Below are 23,209 nucleotides of genomic sequence, written 5' to 3'. Positions count from 1 at the left end.
AGGGAACTTCTCAGCCCAGGCACGCAGGTGTGCTGGGCCCTCAGCAGCACTGTCCCTCCTCAGGCACTGGAGCGACCTGCTCACCTCTTTTATAGCCTTGTATCTGCTGTAGCCTGGCTCCCATGGAATGAGTTCGCTTTCTTCTTGGTACTCGCATCCATCAACCAGCCACAGATGGGCTCATGGTACATTTCAGGGGTGTTCCAAGTCATTTTTCTGGTCGGTTTTGCAAGAGGTGAGATCCTCATCCTCCCCACATGCGTGGAAGCCTGTGAGCCCTGCATGCCTGCAAGCCATGGAGGGAGGTACAGCCAGCGGAGGAGGGTCTCAGCTTCTTCAAAAGCAGGGGTCATCAGCTTGCTTGTTTTTCTTGCCACTCGTCCAATCCATCAGGAGGCAAAAAAGAGCAAATGCTCACAGGAAGCTGGGGCTCCGCAGGACCCTGGAGCTGCCCCTCGCTCCCCACTGCACTCATCACAAGCTGCTGCTAGTCCACAGATCATAGTTAGGGTTTAATTTCTAAACACTGATGCTGGCCTGCCACCAGCATTTAAGACAGTCTTTGTTTTAACTTCCTTCTATTAGTCTGTGTCAAGCTGTTTTGTATTTTCACTCCCGAATCTTTTCAAAACTCTCAGCGTTCTGTATCACAGCCCAATCCCAGGGCCAAAACTAGCAAATAATTCAATACATTTTTCAGAAAATAAGCAACTCTGATCTAATTATATGTTCTTAAAGTTTTACCGGGTATCTTGTACTCACCACTTTTAAAGCTCCCATAAAGCATGTAGCTATAATGAGCTCCAGCTTGCTTTCTGGGCAAATACGAAAGAGAGGGTTTATATTAATGTTTGTGAGCATGGACAAAAGTCAGGGCTCTGTGGGCACTATTGTGAGCGCTGGGATGGGCAGTGGTTTACTTATTTCCTAATCTGTGCCTTGCAAAGCAGAGGGCACGTGCAGGAATCTGTGTATTCCAGTAGCCCATTGGTTCACAAAGCCAGCAAGGAGAGGAGCTGCAGGGAACAGAAAGCCAGTTGCTGCTGGCTCCTGTCAGGGGAAGAGCAGACAGGGGACACGAGTCCATCAGCCTGTCTTACAGCAGCTCCGTATTCGCAGAGCAGGGGGTGACTTCCAGCCACTCGGTATCCAGTGCTTGCTGTCAGCCAAAGGATAAAGACAAGCAGGTTCCCCACACATGATGGTGCCCCACATCCCAGAGTCACCAGCCCTTGAGGACATCAGCCAGGGGATAGACGGATGGGAGAGTAATTGCAGGGGGGGCTTTAAAACAAAGCCAGAAAAAGAAAACCTTCCCACAACATTCAAACTCCTCTTTAAAAAGCTTCAGTTTAAAATGAAACACAAACCTGGCACCTGGCCACACGACTGCACAGCTTTTACCTGTCCCCATATGTAAAGTCAACCTAAGTGAGCTGTTAAAGACTTTAATGCAGCCCTCCGGCCCCCTAAAGGCACCTTCCTCCCATGAGCTCTACAGCCAACTCTCTGCAATAGCAGACTTTAGATCTGGAAACATTAACTACCTTCCCATCTTGTTAGAGAACAGAAATATCCACCGGGACACAACGAACTGTAAACCAGATGCCCAAGTTAGGGAAAGGCAGTCTGCATGGCTCACTGCTGTGTTCCTTGCAGGGGGACCTTTCCAAACCCACTCAAGGTGGCTACATAATCATACAGCTTTCCATCTCAGATAAAACTGGGCGCAGCTCAGCTTCCCACAAGCTACCTTTCTACTGGAGAGTCTGCCTTTTAATTAGACAATGATATGAAGAGTTTTCCTTCATACCATGTGCAACAGAGATAGCTTTGGCTGTAGGAAGAATCCCTGCCACTGCCTCCGTCAAAGCACACAGCACAGGAGGAAGGGTCTGCTCCTCCTTCCCTGGGAATGTATTAATTTCAGGCTGCACTGCAGTAGAGCAGATTCACCCCAAAGCAGGAATAAGAAATAAAACACACGCTTTCCTTGGAGCAAAGAGACCAAAACTGAAGCATAGCACATACTTAGTTAAAAAAAACCCAACACACACAACTTTGATGTATTTGATGCAGGAAATGACATGGTTTCTGTAGCTACATTGCTATGAAATCGTAAGTGAAAGATTGCTTCCAGCAGAACTCTCTGATTAAATCTGGAGAGATTTAAGAAAAAATAAGATTTCAAGGCCCAATTAATTTTATGATTAAGAAGTCAAGATGGGTAAGGAACTAAGAGCAGCAGCTGAGATGTGAGTCTCCTTGATTATGCTTCTGTTTGATAATCAAGTTTTAAAAACCAAGGTACAGGAGAATAAAAAGCTGACCTTTGATGTATGTGATATGCCATAAACTAGAACCAGCCCTCCAGATTTTTGCTTGTCAGCTTTGCATTTACTAAACAGAAGCTGTCTTTAAAGATGATTTAACACGATTACAGGTCTGTCTCTACGACTTAAGTTCTCCCTTAAAGGCAGCCTCTATACATTGCCCCTTCCTCCTTTATGGTGTTAAAATAAGTAAGTAAATAAATAAAGGGGCCTAAAAGGTTTGAGGGCCAGTGCTTCCTGCTTGCCTCTTTTTCTTGGTATCCCAAAGTCATGCAAATCTTGTCTTTCTTTTTTCTGCTAGAGAAATGTGTAAGTGCTCTGGGCTTCTCCATGACAGGAGAGGGGTTTTCTTGCTCCTATAGAAAGAAGGAGAAAGGAAGCTCCTAACGAAAGCAGCTTTTCTTATAAGCGTATTAGTAATGATCATAGATATGAAAACAGTCTAAATAAGAAACATTTCTGGGTGCTGAATGAGGATACCATGCACTCAGCAGAAGTGGACCCATATCAGCTGTTCTCCAGCCAGCCACAGAGCCTCACAGAACAGATGTGCCATTTCAGTGTTTAAAAACATACAACTGAAAACAAAAGCCCTTTCCAAGATCTTCATTACATGCTAATAATCAAGCAGCACATTATTTTCAAGAAATAATGACTAGAAATCATTTCTGCAGAACCATGTTCCTAAAAAAAACTATACCTCCAACTTAAAAATTTGCCTACAAGGAGGGAAAACAGCCAAAATCTCCAATGTCAAGGAATTCGAGAGACTTTCCTGTGCCCAAATCAGCCACATACAAATGCTAGAAGGGGTTACTTTAAGAAGTGTGAGTGTGGGGAGGGAATTGCCCAGGAGTAAAGTCAACTATACTGAGATTCCAATGTACTGCAGGCAGTGAAAATTGTCTAACCCCCTGAAGTTTGCAATCCTTGTCTCAAGTACTGTATACTCCGTAAGTAAAACCTCCTGCCCCAGAAATCCAAGGGAGGGTGAAAGAACTCACTTGAAGGTTTGCCTCTTTGAAAAAGACCTGAGGAAAGGAAAAAAAGGTCCATTTCAGGGCTCACGGAATAAGTGTATTTAGATACTCCTCCTTAAGAAAGGACCCAGATGCAAGCAAGGTTTGTGCCATAGTTTAAATCCAGGTTCCCAGGAAAACTTGCTTACAAAAAGATCAGAAGATCTGAGCATCATTACTGCAGAGGATTCTGAGAAATTATCTCCTAATACGCAGTTGAAGACAGAACTAGTCTTGGTCTCTCTTTGGCTTGAACCTCTACTGAAATTTAATGCTGACAAATCAAAAAGCGATATATCCAGAATCTGTAACCCTGATAAAAATGGGAAATCTGTATCATCTTAATCAAAGGATATGCCACCCTGAGCTGGATCTGTGTCTTGTCCCTTGGCCTCGTATGACTCCTGTGTGCTAGAGGTTAAGGGTTTGTTAAAGAATATCGGTTTTGATTAAGTGTCACATATGGTGTAAAACATCCTCTTTATCACTGGCAGTGAAGGTTGGGGGCCAGACAGTGCCTTTTAGTGAGCTTCTAATATAAATTAGGTGTCTTAGGTAATGGGTGGTTTTCAGACAGGATTGATCTTTCTATGGTCCAGTGAAAGTAGGTGTGTTTGGCGAGATGTCACAAAAGCGAGCTTCCTGGCACCTATACTAATGGGCTGGTTACCCCTTTTGGAGTAGGACTTGAAAAATGTAGCCCAGGAATTCCCCCTCCCCCTTCCTAACTTTTTCTTTTTCTTGATGTAATGGGCAAAGGTCTATATATCCTTTACTCCTTTGGTATTTCACTCCTTGTATTTGCAGTATCACTCAGTGAATCTTAAGCCACTCATCCTTTTAGTCACTTACAGCTCCCTAAACTTGCATGAACATAAAGATGAAGCAGTTATGAGTAGACTAGGTTACTTACTATTTTTATCAGTGTACAACCTTTAAAAAAAAATGTACATCATCAAGTACACCATCACCACCACAACCAAATGATTTCTATTCCCCATTAAGTCCTCCTTGGAAACTTTGATTGCACAGAGACCTAGGAAGAACTGTAGAGATGTTAAACCCTAAGTTCCCCTGCCTCAAAAATAAGAGCAAACATGCATTTCTACAGACATCAAAACATGTCTGTATTTTCCTCTTTATGAAGCAGAAATTCTCTCAGCTTTGTGCAAAGAGTGGCATGATCAAAAGCGCAAACTGAGCACATGAGAGCCAGAAGCTCTAATGCAGAGTCTAACCATGGACCTCAGGTAAAGAGGGTATATACAAAATAAACCTTTCCTTTGTAGTTCATTGACATGTCATAGTTAAAACTTTTCTGAAAAGTTTCCATGGATTTATGAAGACGTGAAGGCACAGCCGCACCGTTGGTATTGCAGGCTCACAAACCCAGCCGAGGAACAAAGTCCATAAATCTCTAAATATGCAAGAATATGGCACAAACAGTTGAATATTTCACTGCATTTCCCACATATCCACTCATCATTTGAGCAATGGTAAGTATCAAATTGGTTAAAAGTATTTAGAGAATTAAGATACTTAAGTCTATTCTGATCCTGACCCAGAAAAGCTTCCTTGGTCCTCCCAATTTAACTAACCAGGATAACCAAGATTTAGAGCATAAATACCCTTAATTTGCTTATAAAAATATATTCTTCTTTAGGCAAAGACTTAAGCATATCTGTAACTCTAAGCACAGAATAACTTCACTGAACACAGTGGGATTATTATGATTAAAGTTGCAGTTGCCTGCAAACCATAACAGAACCAGCCCGAGCCATTGCCTTCCTTTTTGATTATCTCAGATATGAAGCATAGAAACTCTTCTGATATCATGGACAACCTAGACAACATTTTCTCTCTCCTATCTCAGGGCCTCTCATGCTTACTTTTGCTTATTTGTTTACGGTTATAATGAGGTGACTTTGCCAAAGTGCTTTTGAATGTATTTCTAATTAGAGACATTGTAAAAAACTGATTAACCAGTTGAGGTTTGGGTTTTTTTTCCAACAGTATCAAATGAAGGACACTTTCTCTTACACCCCATGTTCCCAAATTGATTCCTAGTTGTCACTGCCTCCAACATGGATATGCTGGTTTATTCCCAGCTCACCCTGTGTGTCAGTAGGGCAGGACTAAACAGGCTGTTTGCAGTGTGCACCTCCCTGCAGGCCCCATTTATCCAGCAGAAAGGGAAGTTTACTGGGGCTTACCTTTCAGAGCTGGGATGACAGCAGTATCGCAGCCATGCTTTCTGGCCTGCCCTGCCATCCTCTGTATTCCATGGACACACCATCAGTGGCCCAAACCCCCTGTGCGGGGTCATGAGACAGGATTCAGCGACTGGCAGTTCATTTTCTCTGTGTCACAGCAAAATTACTGCAAAGACAGAAAATGCAGAAATTGCCCAGTTGCAAAGAAGCGTCACAGAAATATTGGTGACTCTGCGCCTTATTCCACATACAGAGATTTTGTGCCTCCCTTGTATTATTCAATTTGGCAGAGATAAGTAGTGCTAGAAGGTTAACATTGAATAGAAGTTGCCTGGAGGATCAGTTCTACATTTATTACTCTCTTTTCTGTGCCGATGGAAATACAAGTTAATATAAGTTGTGACAAAGAGGTGATTGGATTCCTGGGATTTCCCCTTTTATCCTGTGGCCATGAAAGTGTGGACAGATCACCCGGCGAGCTGGCTGTCCTCTCATGAAGGGTGAGGAAGGGAAGGTCCATTCTGTTAGGGCATGACGCACAGAGTAAGGGGAGGATTTAAGGCCCATTGCCACAGGGGGTTCATGATGGTCCCAATTAAACGTTACAATCACATGTACTACTACTTCATAGGTAGGTGATGGACAAGAACAAACGTTGCTGCAGGATATCTAAGAGGCAAACAAAGGCCTTTGGAAATGCAGGGTTATGATTAGAGCAATCTACTTAAAGGGGTTACATTGAATTAAAGAGAAAATGGCTTATTTTCATCCTTACTTTTGAATGCCAACACACCCCAGAAGAGTTCATGTCTTAAATGCAGTTGGATGTCCCATCCCTTATATGTACCCCTCTGAAGGGGCAATCCTACAAACCTTAATGGCGCTAGACTTCTCTGTACAGAAGTGACCCTTCAAGGGTTTGACAATCTTCCATGTCTGAGTGGAGGAGGGGAAAAATAAGCCCAAGACCCCTTGACCTTTAGAGAAGAGGTTTGTCCAATTCAAGGGTCAATTTTCATGACATGGAGCATTAAGTTGTTCAGAGCTCTCCCTGAGCACAGGGTCCCTCATTACTATCCTGCACCACTTTGTTTTTATCAATTCCGATTAGTCTTTCTTCATTAAATGGGAGAAGAGCAGGTTTCAGGTGCTGTGGTACAGGTCCACCTCTGCCACGGAGACAAAACAGAAGCCATCCCCGCTCCCTGCCCAGCCCACTCACCAGGCACTGAGCCCGATGCACACACGGTGCCGGTGTCTTTCTGAGCTGCGTTTTCACCATCTCCCCTCCCTCCAGGACCCGCGGTGCTTTGTGCCATCCCAGGGTGTGCTGGGCTTTGCCCAAGGCTCCTGTGGCAGCCCATGACAGATGAGCTTGACAGTGTTTGCCACAACCAGGTGACTGAGCATTAGCTCGCCTGCAAGTGCAGGCGCTAAGTAAATCTCGTTCCTAATCCAAATCGCTTTTGATAAGAACAAAAGCTGCGTGCAAATGAATATTTCCATCTTATTTCAAATTCTAGGTTTCAACTGCAATATTAATGCTATTTTACAGTGTAATTTACTTGTAATAATATGTCATTATTGCCATTTTACAGTTTTCTCTTAAAGTAGTAAAGAAAATGTTTTAAAAGGCACAAATAGCGGCAGCCCAGATCTCCATTCAGCCTAAGAATCTGTGCTCTCACATCAGAATGGCACGTAATTGAAAACAATGACAGCCCCAATGGGCTAAACACTCCCGTCATTAACGCATTTTTATTTTGGAATAAAAGAGCACACTTACAGCTTTTTTCCTAAATAGTAAATATAAATTAAGCATTTCTCTTCCCTTCCCAGAATGGCATCTGCCAGTGAAGCCAGGGCTGACCTCAAACCAGCACGCTGGGTTTCGACACAAACCTCCCCAAAGCAAAGAGTTCCCTGCAACACAGCACTTGACAGGCAGCCTGCAATAGGAAAAGCATCCTTGTGTGGTGACAAGTGCCTGAGCACCAGCTGACTGCACCATTGGGCTGGCGGGAATTGCAGAAAATTTGGGAAAGCCTTCGAAATCCAGGCTGCATGAGAGGGGATGGAGATGTCACAAGGAGGCGGCATCACTTAATGGACAGGACATATGTCATACATCGTACATGTACTGTTACACCAGTTATGTTTCCACCTCTCCTATATATATATTTGGATGAAAACTGATGCACTGTTAGTCCTCTTGATGAGTGAGGGAAGCTTTCCCAGGGCATTGCTGACAGTCGAAGTCTTTGCTCTGTGAAAAGCTCCACAAACATTAAGGGCAGGATCCCACTGTTAATTATGAAAAACATAGATACATCAACAGTTGGACTTAAAAGAGCAGCCATCCCTTGGTAGGAACTTAAAACCCTATTTATGCCTTGTTCAGACTACCAGCACCATTCCATGTAGGAAGTGTCCCCACCGCTCTGTCTCACCCCCTATGTGCTCCCAACCCACGGGAGGAGGGACGGGAGCCGTGGTTGGCAGGAATGGCGATACGGACACTGCTCCTCCAGGGAAAAGTCCTTCCTGCAGTCTGTGTGGGACACCCCTGTGCAGCGACATGCTGCTCGGGCACCACGTGGACATGAGAAGGCTGTTTGAGATCCAAGTGGTCAGGAGGGCTGCAGGTTACACATCAAGTTGTCTCCTGAAGGCTGGGAGTTTATACCAGCAGCGACAATTGTTGAGCAGCTGTGAGGTTTACACTGCATTTCCGAAAAAAATATGATTTCTCAGTGTGATCTCTGCCTGAATTCCACAGAAAAATATTTAATGGCTGGCAAAACATTAGTAAATAAAAGCAGATCAAGATGATGTTGTTACAATAACAGATTACATTACTATTCTCTGTCCTTAGGAAAACCCTGATTACACCAAGATCCTCACAGGGTCTTATGAATAAGTCAGGAAGGGGCTCTAATGACCCCGCGTGAGAGCATACGAGCTGCAGCGCAGCCAGCGAGGTGCCAGGTGCCTCTCAGAAACAGGCACTAGCCTGGATGACTAACAGCAGTTATCACAGGGGGTTTGCTGATTTTCTTTGATAATTTGAGCCAGATTTTCTGCTAGTATAAACCAGTACTGCTCTATTGAAGCCAAAAGAGTGCTGCCAATTCATATCAGCAAAACCTGACCCTTAATCTATTTTTAATCCCTTCATTCTTCATTACCTTATTGAAGAATCGTACCTCAGTCAGAATATTCCCCACTACAGGGACGAGCAACAGACTTTTTTTGTTCATTAATGTATGGGAAACTCCAATAGCTGAAGTACCTTTCCACCTTTGCGAGCACACCTAGCATTGATTGCTGATCTTATATCTTGAATTGCATAATTACTGAACTAAGAGAAAATTACTTTTTACTTGCAAGTGTCAGGACAGCTCTGAATCCATGAGTGACTCACCCTCAGGCACTGGTGTTTAATTTATGAGCTATTTATCTCCTTGCACACACCCCAGCACAAACAATTATACTTAGTAATTTGTTGATCTTATCAAGGCTGTTTGATGTTACTATTGCTACCTCCAATAATGCTGTGCTTTGAAACTTAAACAGGATTTATAACCAAATTTGGATACTTAGCACACGATTCACATTTCAGGGAACTTTAACTCTTTGGTAACTAAAAGGTTTTGCATACAGTTTTCAAAGGAGAGCAAATGTTGCATCTTTGGCAGACAAATTCGGCAAGGTGGCCCTTCAGCAGCACCAGAGCTGAAGAGCTAGAGCTAGTTCTGCTAAGAGCTAGTTCTGCCCTTGCATGGCACAGGTGAGCTTTCCTAGCCGAGGATGAGAGAGGGGAGCAGGTCCCATCCTGGACCACGGCACCTGCATCACCTCCATCCCATGTGTGCTTCGGGCAGACTGCAGTGGCTGGATGCAGTTCCCACACGGATCTGTGGCATCCTCCCTCGGAGCCTGTCCTACTCCTCTGGCTTGCTCCTGGGAACCTTTTCATGCGGGCAACAGCCTTCTTCCATACTGAGCAAGGACTTTGCTAACCTTTACATTATTGCATGTTTACCACAAATCCAACTTTACGAACCCCTTTGCTCAATCTAACTCTGTTATCAGGAGAAGGTACCAAACCTGGGGCCAAACACACTTACTTCAGACTGTACTTTGGGTGCAGGCAGCCACTCTGTGTGCTCGTGGCTGTGAGGTGGTGAAGGTCGTCACCAAAGTGTTTCCCAAATGCTCCTCACAAGCCTTTCTTCCTCCTTGCATGCTGCTGTGATCCTTAGGCTCACTGAAATACACCAAGTGAACTCTGTATAAGAGGTACAAGCAGTGCAGAGATTTAACTCTGCACTTTCAAGGCCAGGCTTAAATTGGCTCTAACTACAGACCTGGAGGTCCTGCCGTAGGTGAGGCGGGGGAATCCCTGCCCATGGCTGTGGCAGTGGGGGATCCGCAGGCAGTGCAGGCAGCTCACCCCACACCTCGCTCTGCTTGAGCTGAAGGGTCTGGGTCACTGCGTGTAAAAACATCACCAACAGAGCAGGACTTTGTCCCTCCCTGCCCTCACTGGAATAGCCCTTGGAGTGTTATTTGTTATTTATTTTAAGTCCACCTCATCAGGGACTGTAGTGATGGGACAAGGAGTAATGGCTTTAAACAGGGGAAGTTCAGGTCAGATGTAAGGAAGAAGTTTTTCCCTGGGAGGTTGGTGAGACCCTGGCACAGGGTGCCCAGAGAAGCTGTGGCTGCCTCATCCCTGGCAGTGTTCAAGGCCAGGTTGGACAGGGCTTGGAGTAACCTGGTCTAGTGGGAGGTGTCCCTGCCCGTGGCAGGGGGGGACAGAACTAGGTCTTCTTAACGTCCTTTCCAGTCTGAACTATTCTATGATTATCTGTGTTTGGACATACTCCCATATATAATCTTCACCTTGTCAATGCCCCTGTCATGCAGAAGAGACCTTCCCCACCACCCATGTTCCTGTTCAGCCCGCCTGGGTTTGGCAGCCCATTTCACTTTCCAAGACCCGGGTGAATGTATTTTGTTCACTTACACGTCACGTGTGCTCTTGCAACAGTCCCACATTTGATTTTCTGCAGGGTTTATAAAGTTTTTTTGTACTGAGCACATACATTTTGCATGTAGAGAATAAAGCGCTACAGGCGTTCTGTAACTGCACAGAGCCGTAATGAGCTCTGATGAGCAGGCACCTACCAAATCATCAGTTTATGACAGCAAGCACACACATGTAACTTATTTCACAATATGCAACACGCTGCCATATGTATCTATTTCCATGGATCAGGAATGGGCACTACCTGTAGGTAGAAGCCAAGAAATAACTGCTTCAAAGAGAGCCTTGAAATACAGCATTTACTGTAAAACTTTCAAAGCGCAACCAGCACACCACTGTTTCGATCTGCTGGGATACTGGGATGAAAACCACTACTTTGATTATTACTTTTTTAAGTTTTTTTCAAAGCCTCCAGCAGTTTTCCTGGTTTAATTGAAGTGAAATGGTGGATTGGCACAAGCAAACGTAAGGAATTAGTATGGGAGAGTAAAAATTAAAACAAGTGAGTGTTAGTTTTAAATGATTACTGGCTTCTAGTGAGTTTCCTCCTCTCCCCCCACCCCAGCTTTCATCCTCTGTGAGCTGAGTGGAGACAAACGTTAAAATTTAGCTCGGATTTTGAAACTGAAAACCTTGCCACACACATCGCTCTTTCAGAATGCAACATTATGGTCCTCCCCTGCACCTGGTAGAGGAAACACACAGCATCTAAGCCACCCAATGGAACGGAGCACGTGGCATCCCTGCCAGCTGCCACGGTAGAGAACCGACGGAGCTCTGCAAGAACAGTTTGAACAAGCCTGGAAGCCACAAGGACATCAAATAGTGCACCAAGAAAGCAGAGCATGCTGTCCCTGGGCTGAGCATCCTGCCTGGGGCTGCAGCTGCTGCCCAGCCGGGAGACCAAGCGAGGGCCTCAGCTCACGGCAGGCACCGCTGGCAACCACGACCAGCATCAATGAAGTGCTGAGAGGTGTTCAGCAAAGCTACCCCAGCTACAGTGCAGGCGCTCCAGCTGGGAGCTGTTCTGTGGGAGAGGCGGAAGGGAAATACAGCTTACGACACGGTGTTTCCAAAGCAGGCACTCTGCCATAGAAACTTCTTGACCAACCAAGCCCTGCGGTCTGGAAATAGATCAGGGTGAACTTGGGTGACGAAGGGGAGAAGGTAGATGGGAACCTGCAGCAGGCAAGAAAGGATCCTTCAGGGAAGGTAAATAATTTACAACAACTACAATAATGCTACCACCTCTACAGGGCTGGACACAGCCAATTAAAGGCCAAACCCCATGAAATTAATACTTTCTTTTTCTTGTTTTAAATAAAGATTTTAATCAAAATGCAGAACTGGGAAGGACATCAAAGAGATCATGCTCTTTACTGGTATTTGTGGATAGACTTTGAAGAGAAGTAGCTTTGGAGAGGAGGCAAGAATGGCTATATTGGGTCAGATCACAGGCCCTTCCAGTCCAGCATCCTGGGTTCCGACAGTAGCCAACAGTTGCCTGACAGGGACAAGGTATACATACCAGTTTTTCTCCCAGCACCCACGATTTGTGACTTAAGGACACTCCATGTGCAGAGGTGAAACCTCCATTTTTAACAGTTTGGGCTTTTTTTCCCCAATTGACCCCTTTTTTCTTCCCTCAGGGCTTTGTCCAAGCATTTTGAACACTTCCCAGCCTTGGGCATCCACATTATCTTGTGGGAAGAAATGCACAGCTGAACACCATGCAAAATAAGCATTCGGTAGCTTGCCATGCACACTAGCCTGAGCACTGAATTTATGAAGACTTCAGTTCCTTTGTGGAATATTCTGACCCCGAAGTTGCTCAAACAGCAGCCGAGAGATGGTGGCTCTCTTGGCTACCAAAGTGTTTAGATCCTACTAAAATGTTTACTTCAGTTTTCAAACAGCCAGACAAACAAACCCAAGTTTGAGGCAGTTAGGTGGCTACTGTCAGTTCATCACCAACCACTATCTGTTTTACTTTGGGTAACATAACATCCTGTGGAAACAATATGATTTTTTATCTGATATATTATCCACACAGAAAGCCCATGGCCTGCTCCCCTTGTGCTGTTCTGGGAAACACTGACTAGGACAGAAAACTGTCCTACATGAGACGTATGCATGGGTACACATAGTCTTCGCAAGTTAAATCTCTTTTGTTCTTTGTGCTTCTTAGTTGTCTGAAATACCACATATTGGGGTGCCCAAGCACATCACCTAGATATTACTATGGATGCTGCCGATGAAAGACAGCAGTAAGCCTTTACTTGTCTACAGCACTGGTTCTATTTGACCAGGAGCACACTTTTAGAAGTGAATCTCCTGATCACACCAACACACACGCTTTCACTGCTTTGCTCTGCAGGAGCAGGCAAACTGGTTGTCCCTTATGAATCTTACAGCAAAATGGTTCTCTTTTGAGACTGAAGTGAACACCACTCTCTAACTCCTCATGGACCCACCTGCAACCAGTCCAAGGTAGCCCCTCAAATACCTGACGTGGGAACCACTTTGCTCTCCGGATCTACTCCTACAGAGTCACCCCACATGCCGCTGCAGGCATAGCTGCTTTCACTGACATCTCCACATCACCTTCAGGCATGCTCTTTTGGTCAGCTGGAGGCAGGCAGCAGCGATTTCCCTGCTGCACCAGCACTCGTTGAATTCCAGAAATATGCCATCAACACCATGCTATTAGACACTGCGGAATACAAGTTAAGAGGGTTAGTACTTTTCCTCCTTTTCTTCTGCAAAATTCCCTACTTTGCATGTTTTGGAAGAACAGGGCCTACGACGTTTTCTCACCCTTCTCCAGCTGAGAAACAAAATGTCTCCTTCTACTCGCTATCATCATTCCCAGTGAGTACTGGTGATGGAGAGTGAAGAGCATGCAGGCAGATTTCACTTTTTTTTCCGCAAATAGCAGATGTGAGTAGGATGGATATATTGCACCTGGAGTGCATCAAAAATGTGTGCGTGGCTTAAATCAAATGACAATTCTATTCAAATAGAGTGCTTGAAACTTGTGTCTATCTAAAAGTTTTTAGGAGCTGTACATCTTAAACGCACAGACCCACTGGGGAGAAAACAGGCCTGCAAATACTTACTGTGGCAGGTGCCACAAGTCAGCAGTAATAGGAGTGACAGAGTTCATCAGATTATTTTTTCTTTTAATAAAACTTGGTGTTATTCCAGAATAATTGATTAGCTTCAGCAGTTAAAAGAACATTAGCTAAAACAGCTAAAGAAACTATTCAGGCAAGTTAGTAACCTGAAACATAAATCATGATATATGTATTTTAAAGGTGTGGCAAATATTTTAGGTTTGTTTTCTATTTTCAGAATATTGAAAATATTCTTCAGAAAACCCTGTCTGTCATGAGAAACTTAGTCAAATTTTTAATTATTTTTATTTTTAGGACAGGGAGGTATTGTGAAGCACACACATTCAAATCTAAACAAATACAGCTTATTAAACATAACTAAAAGATGCAATAATACAAAGTGATCCATTAATTGTGCTGTCCTTTCTAACAAGTTCTTCACAGATGTGATAATTAGGGAGCATGGGAATATTTTGGAAACCAGAACAAGTTTCAGACAGGAGAAGGGAACACATTTCAGCAGGTATTAGTGCAGTGAAGAGGTTACTTCTCTTTCACCAGCACATATACTCCACTTCTCACTCACCTTTCATTGCATCTGAAACCCAGCATGAGCCCTTCTCTGTTACAAGCACCTTGCTGATTTCCAAGAAAAACAGGTAGGCTCCGTTTTCTTTTGGCTGTAACTTTTAAGACAAGATTTGGTGGTCCTAATCTTCTCTCAATTATGTAGCATCAAATTAACACCAAGAACAAATACTGTCCACATCAGGGAGATGATATAAAAGAGAATTTCAAGGGTGCCAAGCCATCTGAAGTCCTAGCTTCCCTGCTTTACAGTACTCTCCCCCCTCCTGCCACCATGAAAAAAGGAGACACTCTTTAAAACAAAATCAACAACTACGTACTGAAGTCGCCTGCCCTCCCTCCTTCTCCTCAGTGCAATTAAGGGCACGATGCCAACTTCTCAACAATGAGCCTTGTGGCTCTGGCTGACCCATGTCTTACTCTTTCAGAAATGAGCAATAAAGCTCAAAGGCGGCATCTCAAGGGAAGCCTCGGAGCAGGACATCACTAGCACTCCCGGTATCTTAAGCACAGAGGGGAAGTTAGCCAGTGATAAGTTGCCATTTACAAAGTTGGTAGCAAGCAAATTTAGCACAGTAACACAAGAGGTCTGGCATCACCAATGAGCCACAGGTAACACCAGCATCTCTCCCAGCCCTGACCCCACTGGATCTGTAGCTGAAACCACAGGCACTTCAGAAAAAGTCAGGCTGCTTTAAATACTTTAAACATCCCGTAAACAAGGACAGTTCTACAACTGGCACTGAAAGTACAAGCTTGATTTTCCTTTTGCCAACAACTTATTTTTCTGTGTTACCCAAAGAGACTAGCTCTCCCTCATGGTTAAAGGGGGAAAGAAGTACTCACGGCTGCAACCTTATTTCAGTGGAACAACTTACCTATCCAGCACAGCGTGACCTCTTCCTTCTCAACACTCTGTCACTCTGCGCTGGCCTGAAAACCAGACCTGAGAGGACAACACACAACATCAGGCACCACTGCTCCGGCCTCCACAAATTAATAATTTCAAGGCAAGGGTTAAATACTTTTTCAAAATTATTTGAACAAAAAAGCCTCAGTCTCAACGATAAAATGATTCTTCTACATGCATTTCCTCTCTCCAGCGAAAATCATTTACACTGCATCGTTCTTATTATCGTTACTATCATCTTTCAGTGAATGTCCATCTACAAATTCATTAACTTTTTTGAGACAAATCACTGGCATCCTAATCTTCTGATTCCCATGAAAGACTCACTTTCGAGACACAATTGCAGCTGCCCCACACTGCCAGTTACTGTATCATACACGTCTTAAAATTCTGTAATCAGCATCCACCAGGTGCCGTATCGCATTCAGCACACCACAGTCAGTCAATACAGACATCCCCAAACACACCAAGGCTGGTTTTGTCAAATGTTTTATTGAGTGTAGACATCTGGAGTACTGTAAAACATGCATTATCTGTAGATTCAAAAAGGAGCAAGCCACATTGTCCTCACTGTCAAACGTGTCAGGCTTGGCATACATGATGGAGATTAATGAAGTATCATGAGAGTAATATGGTTCCTGAAAAGCTTCTACAATTTGGAGTAGGGTCTTAATCGTTTGAAATGCAAAGCTGTTCACATTTAGTGAACTTGCATGTTCGCTGGAGGTGCCATATTTTAATTCAAAACAAACAAGAATAATTTCACTGGGGGGAGGGGAGGTTCCCTAGGTAGAAACTGTATGCTTTTTGTTTCCAGATATTCCATCCTAAATAAAAATTTATATGCTTTTTGAAGCAACACAGTTTGTTTCTGAGCAATGAACAACATCTGATATTCATTTCTTCTTGGGTTGTTGAGGTGTATTAAATTTAAAGAAGATAATATCTCCATCCTCCACTATGTAATTTCTGCCTTGTTGTCTGTATTTTCCAGCAGCCTGTAAATAGAACAGACAAAAGGAAAATGGGTTATTTCATTATATATTTTATAGTATTTTTAAATTGCAATTATTTAAATACATTTTGGTACAGAAATGGTACTACTTCAGCTTCAGATTTTGACAGCCACAATACTCCTCGGTTTCACATAATTTGGTTTTATATACATATCAAATATAAACAAAAATAATTTAACCCCCACTTAACTAGTGATGCTTAAATGCCATCTGCAATATACAGTGGTAAATCTGTAAACCCTGGCAAGCCTTAAGATAAAGGACACTAAAACTCTTTTCTTCCCTCCCTACCCCCAAGCTTTCAGGCTTTTTCTTCATCTAAAAACCCTGCAGATGGCAAACACTGGCGGCAGGAATCTACAACAGTTTTGCTGGAAAGGGCGATCGGCAGCAGTCTGCAGCATGGCCGCATGGCTGTCAAACCTGGTATATGAACTACTTCTGAGCGGCTGGACAAGTGAGCGCTGTCAAAACATAAGATGGGAACACTACGCAAAAGTCACTACCATACATGTCTTGTGCTTCAAGTGGGGCTCTCGTCTGCTTGTGCCCAGATAATGAAGGGCTGAGGAGCACAAAATACAGGCTCAGTTTTTCTGTCAGAGATTTCCTTTAGAAGAAATTTGCTTCAGAAGGACAGATACAAGAGCAGATAAGCTGTGAAACCAGGATACAGGAGAAGGCATACAGACCAAAGACATGAAAAGGAAATTCGTTATGAAAATGCTGTACTTGAGAGCAGAAAATAGGCAAGGAAGCTATTAAATATCAGTATTATGCACATTAGAATTTATTATTATATTTTTCTGCCATTATCTCATCGTAATTAAACCTAGTATTACAGAGGCTACAGAGAAGCTGCGGCATTAGGACTGACAGACTGGGCGGGAGGTGGTCTGCAGAAGCATTTATCTTGAAAAGTGATCTACAATATGGAAAAGTTGAGAGCTTCTGCTTTAGTTCAATAACGATCCCTGTTTTGAAGTTTCCTCTTGCAGGAGAAAGTGCTTCCATGCAAGACCTCACTGTGCCATTATTCTCAATGACACTATCACAGTGGTGGCATGCTAAGATCCCATTACAGGAAAGCTGTTAACTAATGACCTTAGTTGCAGTAGAACAGATCAGACTAATGGTACATAGTTAACTTAGACACCTTTCTTTCACAAAACCTGCTCTGTAAAGCAATGTATTTCCCCATATTGCTGTCTAGAAATTTAGAGGCTCGATAACCTTGTTGCTGTCATTCCTTATTTAAATGTCGTCACCAGTGATGCCAGTCTACAGAAAATTGCAGGTAAAATAGCCTTGACAATAAATACGTAGTGCAATAGTAACTGATACTACCTGATATGACAGTATTGGTAAATAATAAACAGTAAATTGCAAATGTTTTTATATTACACACACACACACACACACACGGAAATCTGTTTAGACTATGAAAGCTTTACTTTCAAGTAGACTTAGTAGTTCTTTCCTTTGAAGATCCTAATAATGCTCAAAGTCAAGAGTAATTAGACTAATTGATGGCATAAACACTAATAAAACGGTGCTGTAAAAATCATCAGCAGGCGTAAGCTGCAGGCACAGGTACAGAGACATTTTACAGCCAAATACACTTACTACTTGGAAATATTTGTAGAAAAAACTGACCTCCACAAAGTAACAATGTGCATTTTTTTAGCACACTTTTGCACGTGGTCGAAGTGGCACAGACTTCTTTAACTAAATACATTTTGACACACTAATGCAAGTTTACGTATTTTTGTTACCAGTTTACAGTTAATTAAAAGTGACAGTGTTCCTTTAAATTCTCTGGAGACCATTTAATCCATTTCCATTGCTATCAGAAACACTGGTTGAAAAAATCAATACCCATTTGTGAATCTTGAGTATGTATTAAACAAGACACGTCTAACCAGTTCATTTGCACTTGAAAGCAGCCATCTGTAGAAGCCAGCTTTGCCTAAGCAGATATGATTGCTAATAATGTGATATCCCTGTAGACTACAAAGCCCACACAGAGCTATTCAGTGTATAGTTCACAGCACTGGCATTAAATTAGTTATGCTGTACTGGTGTTAAACACACACAAAATCAAACTTAAAAATCGATCAACTTGATAACATACAAAGCAAGCGACTCCCATTACCACTGTTATTTCAGTTGACTCCTGAAAGCTCCCAAATTTAATTTTGAAATTTACCAGCAATATAAAAGTAATTAGTATTGTGTATGGCATGAAACATTGTATTAAATGCAAATAAGAAAAAACTAGAGTAATATAACACATTTTTCTAAGAGCAAGGGTTTTTTCTAACCTTGATTTAAAAACTGAGTAACAAATTCACATATGCTTCCTTTGCAGATACTTCAAAACAATAAAATATTAATCATTAAATATAATCTGAACATGGAAGCTTTATGTTTAGAACCTCACATTGTGAAAAGCAAATAAAATATACACGCAAACCAGACTAAAAGGTATTAACTGATACAGCTTCTCAGGGAAAACACTCAGATTTGAGCATCAAAAACTGTTGCTGGCAAAATCTGAACCTTGGTCATATAAAGTGGTCTCTGACTGCAAAATATTAGATTTATTTATAGCTGTGGTTTCACTTTACAACTACAACTCTACTTCCCTTTTCATAAGGCAGTTCACATGCCGCAATGAACCAATTATACTGGGATTTTTTTCCCCTCACTTCCTGGGGTTCAAACAAACCTATTAAAGTCCCGCTGCTCAGTATGATCTTCCTTAGTGATACCACTGAGAATAAGCTGAATTTGAAATCATAGTTTTGCATACCTTTCAAGCTATCAAACAGCAAACAATAAAGCTGAATCTTTTACATTCTTTAACACATTATAGTGTGTAGGAACCTTCAAATACTGCAATTGATTAAATCAAACTAATATGCTTTGTAGTTGCCATTTTATAAAATACAAATCTTAACATATAAAAAATGCTAAATGAGAAATCCAATGCGTATGAAATAAAGGCAGGTTTCTCTGCTTAAAGACGGTGGAAATAATGTTAATAGCAATGCAGAGAAGAACAGTTTTTCTTACGACATTTATTTGCCATGTACAAGTTCATTTCATATTCAGTAACTTCAAATCAGCTGTAATTTGTCAGCTGTAAGAAGGGCACAACTTTGGGCACCCAATCAGTCTCTGCCCTCTAGTGTTGAGAAAGCAGATAAAATTCTTCTTAGTAGAAGTGTCACTACAAGGAAGCATGAGCTCAAGAAAAAAGTTTTTCATTAAATATTTGCACTGCCTATTCGGTTGATAATAGTTAGGAAACTTCACCTACTGTAATATATTTTTGTGGACTACATACAACTATTACTGGCACCCTGAATAATCAAAGCAAGGCATGGCTTTTTTGAATAAGACATCAAAGGGCAATTGAATTAAATACTGAAAAGGTAAGTTTTAAGATTCTAATTATGTCTATCACAGCCTAGGAGTGCAATCCACTGATCCTGGGGGGGGGGCGAAGGTATATTTTTATAATGTAATATTGTATTAACCATTTGCACCTGACATTTACAATACTTTTCACTGCAAACCCAAAACAAGATGACACAGATCAGTTTCTGAAGAAACAGATTTTCTGGTTCTTGCATTTCCTTTTTAGGGGTGATTTGAAAACCTGCTATCCCATGTTAAAAATTTGCTTTTTCAAAACCAACTCAATTTTAAAGCTTGTTAAATTCTGAACACTAGCATGCAAACAGAGCAAAAAAAATTAACATAGCATTTGGCCTTATTGGCGATATTTACTCCATAAACTGTCATATCTTGAATACTGGAATAGTTGCATTCCTATTCAGTAAGTTGGTGCATCTGAACTCTCTCTTAAGAAAAAGATGAAAACAGATTTTGGTCTATTGCTAGAGGGGACTGCTAAGATTCACTTAGCATCAAGAACTTCTTCCCAGTAAAAAATAGACTTGAAATGGAAAAATGGCACATATGGAGGAAGGGAGAAGAAAAAGATGGGGAGCTCACCTTGACAGCAGCTTCTGAACCTCCTTCTTTAAAATCTTCGTATTTCATTACTTCAGCCATAATGAATCCCTTTTCAAAATCTGTGTGAATCTTCCCTGCTGCCTGAGGAGCCTTCGTCCCTTTCTGTCAAAGGAAAGACCAGAAGAAAATTAATTGCATTTAAGAAGACTGATTGCAGGAAAGAGGTGTCTCCTTTTTGATAGGCTTTCAGGATCTGCTGAAACTTTGTTTCCTATCAGTTAAAATGTCACGCATACAGCTGGGTAATCCTTGATATTGGGACATACAGATAGATGCCTTCGTCTCAGATAAACCAACTGGTATTAAAGAAGGGAAGCTTTGTTTTTCCTAAAAGGTATCAACAGCAGTATTGATTTTAGAAGCTATGATTGTGTTTTGCTGTGAGATTCACTTCGATCCCTACCTCTCCACACAGAAAGTGGGGAAAATAAAGATTTTTAAATAACTTAAAAATCTGAATTACTCAAGTCTTTTACTTATATCCAAATAATTTCAATTAAATGACAACATTCACTGGCAAACCACATAGGTAATCAAAAATGATTTATGGATCTCAAGCCCTACATAGCAGCTTATTTTTATTTCAGAATAATTTTAGTAAGTCTAATATAGAGCAAATTGACTATTTTTACCAAAATTTCAACAACTGAATCACAAAAAATTAAAAATCACTGGCAACTATTATGAGATAATTTAAGTTTATGCAATAGAGCAGAATGCATTATAACTGCATGCTTTAAATTACAAGGACATACATTCTGTGCACATACAACCATGGAGAGAAATTTGAGAAATAATGGTGACCTAAAGGCTGCTTAATAAAGCATGTTAAAGTGCTAAGGAGTCTGACACTGTAAAGCACAGTTTTTACAATAAAAGATGTATTGGGTTAATATGGCTACTCACTGATGCTTACCTGACTAAATATCTTTGCACATTAAATCAAAGATACTTACTATCAGTCTTAAGATAAACCAGCTTTCAAATTTTCTAATAAAGAGCAAGCATTTCTCCTACTGAAAACAGTGGAGCTTCAGAATGTGCTTTTAAAAACTATGGCAAGAATCAGAACAACAGAACTTCTGCTTTTACATTATTTTGCAGCTATTTCAGGGACCTCAGCTAGCAGTCACGTAAAAGGAGATGAGATGAAAAGGCTAAAAAAATAAACGTGCTTTTAGGAAAATAAGTTTAACATGCTAAAACACACACATAAACATCTGTAGCAGTATTAATAAAAATATAAATTTACTGGAAATTATGTTAATGAAAACAAATTAATTCCATTGAATGAAATTAAATACAGCACTGAAATTCACTGCACTGCCCTAAATACACTGATGCAAAAAATAAAAGCTCAGTGACAGATTTGCACCTCCAAAAGTTGACATTTTTGTAATTTTTAAGATAGATTTTGTAACTACGTGCATTTCAAAATATTTTTCAGTACTAATCTTTATAATATAACATATTTACATTCAAAGGCAAACCACTACAGCTCAGCTCTTACTGTCCTCTGGGAATAAATTAGTCAATCTCTATGGCTATAATCACTCTACATCAATATTTAAAATACATGATCTAAATTTTAGGCATTACCTAAGTTCCTGGATAAACATATAGAACTACCAAAATAAACTAGGTCTAAATATTAAAGTCAGTAAAAGACCTGAATTACTGCACACTGATTTTAGGTTTTTGAGTCCAACTGTGTATCCATGAGGAATATAATGATGTTATATTGCTTTTATTGCTGAAAATGTAATCCGAGCAAAGCAAAGGAGGAATGAACCATCCGCAACCCAAACAAACTTAGTGAATACAAAATGAAAAGCAACATCAATTTCACTGCAGACAAACCCAGTCACACAGATTAAGCAAGCACAATACTGGTACGTCTTATCTCTGACCACAGGAGGAGGGTAGACAGATTCTACAGGATGAAGAAATTCAGACTATGTAATAGGCAGAATCAATTGTTACCTGCCTCAATCAATGCAGCTCCACTTTCACTGTTCAGCAGCTCACAAATAATTAAAGTTATCCTGGACAAAAACCTCATCTGTAATGACTAGCTAACCGCCACCATGACAAACTTCAAAGTCAGTGATATCAATCTGAATTCAATAGTGTGGAACTGGATATAGCTGATGAATAAGTATGAATCTTACCCTGATGGTCCATGCACGCACTTCATCTGGGCCTGCAGTGAAAAAGTATTCTAGTTGGAGTGCTGCATATCCAGCCTTAATGATCTTTGCTAAAGCACTGAGAGAAAAAAAAAAGAATCCAATTCATTCAACATATACACATAAAATAGCTAAATGCCCCAAGTAATCAATTTACATGGAAAGACATCAGGTATTTTGAAGACACTGGGTCTACTTTTAAACACGGCAATAATCGCAGTAGCTTTTTTTCTTTGAACTCTCCTTCAGAAGAACTACTTTTTTATGGCAGAATCATAAAGATGGTATTTTGAGTTGTTTATTCTGCACACTACAGAAATATGGGATAAATTTAAATCACTATCAGGCAGCACTTTTGGTTTCATGCAATTTTCAGGACTCCAGGTCATGAAGGCATAACTGTTTGACTGAAATTCAATATTGAAACAATTTATTATAGTTCTTCAGAAAAATTATGGCAAAATTTTCTCCACTGTCCCTATTCCCCACGGATGACGAAACAGTTTTGGTGATCATTCCTTCTCAAAAATATACATAACTAATACCTATGTTATAATTAAAACACTGTACAGAGATGACAGATGACAGTTAAAAACTTAATTTAAAATAAATCTTTTCACTCTGTCTCATGGTAAAGAAAGGAGAAGATTCTCTCTTTATAATGGTAATTACTCTGTCATTTATTATTCTATCAGCGCAAGCAATTAAATTACTGCAAGGAAATA

General features: G+C 41.3%; 1 protein-coding gene across 1 annotated transcript in view; it reads right to left on the bottom strand.

The window, feature by feature from the left end:
- Positions 1-15,705: 15,705 nt before the first annotated feature.
- OLA1 (Obg-like ATPase 1) overlaps positions 15,706-23,209 on the bottom strand; it is a 98,784-nt gene continuing 91,280 nt past the window's right edge. The window contains exons 7-9 of the mRNA XM_010016888.1: positions 22,467-22,563; positions 20,275-20,397; positions 15,706-16,230 (exon numbers count right to left, since the gene is read on the bottom strand). Of these exons, the coding sequence (XP_010015190.1) occupies positions 16,129-16,230; positions 20,275-20,397; positions 22,467-22,563 (322 nt within the window). The 3' untranslated portion in view covers positions 15,706-16,128. The remainder of the gene's footprint in view (positions 16,231-20,274; positions 20,398-22,466; positions 22,564-23,209) is intronic.

This window comes from Nestor notabilis, unplaced genomic scaffold (genome assembly GCF_000696875.1).
Source record: "Nestor notabilis isolate BGI_N333 unplaced genomic scaffold, ASM69687v1 scaffold15876, whole genome shotgun sequence".
Taxonomy (NCBI): Eukaryota; Metazoa; Chordata; class Aves; order Psittaciformes; family Psittacidae; genus Nestor; species Nestor notabilis.
This window is presented reverse-complemented; position numbering and strand designations above follow the sequence as displayed.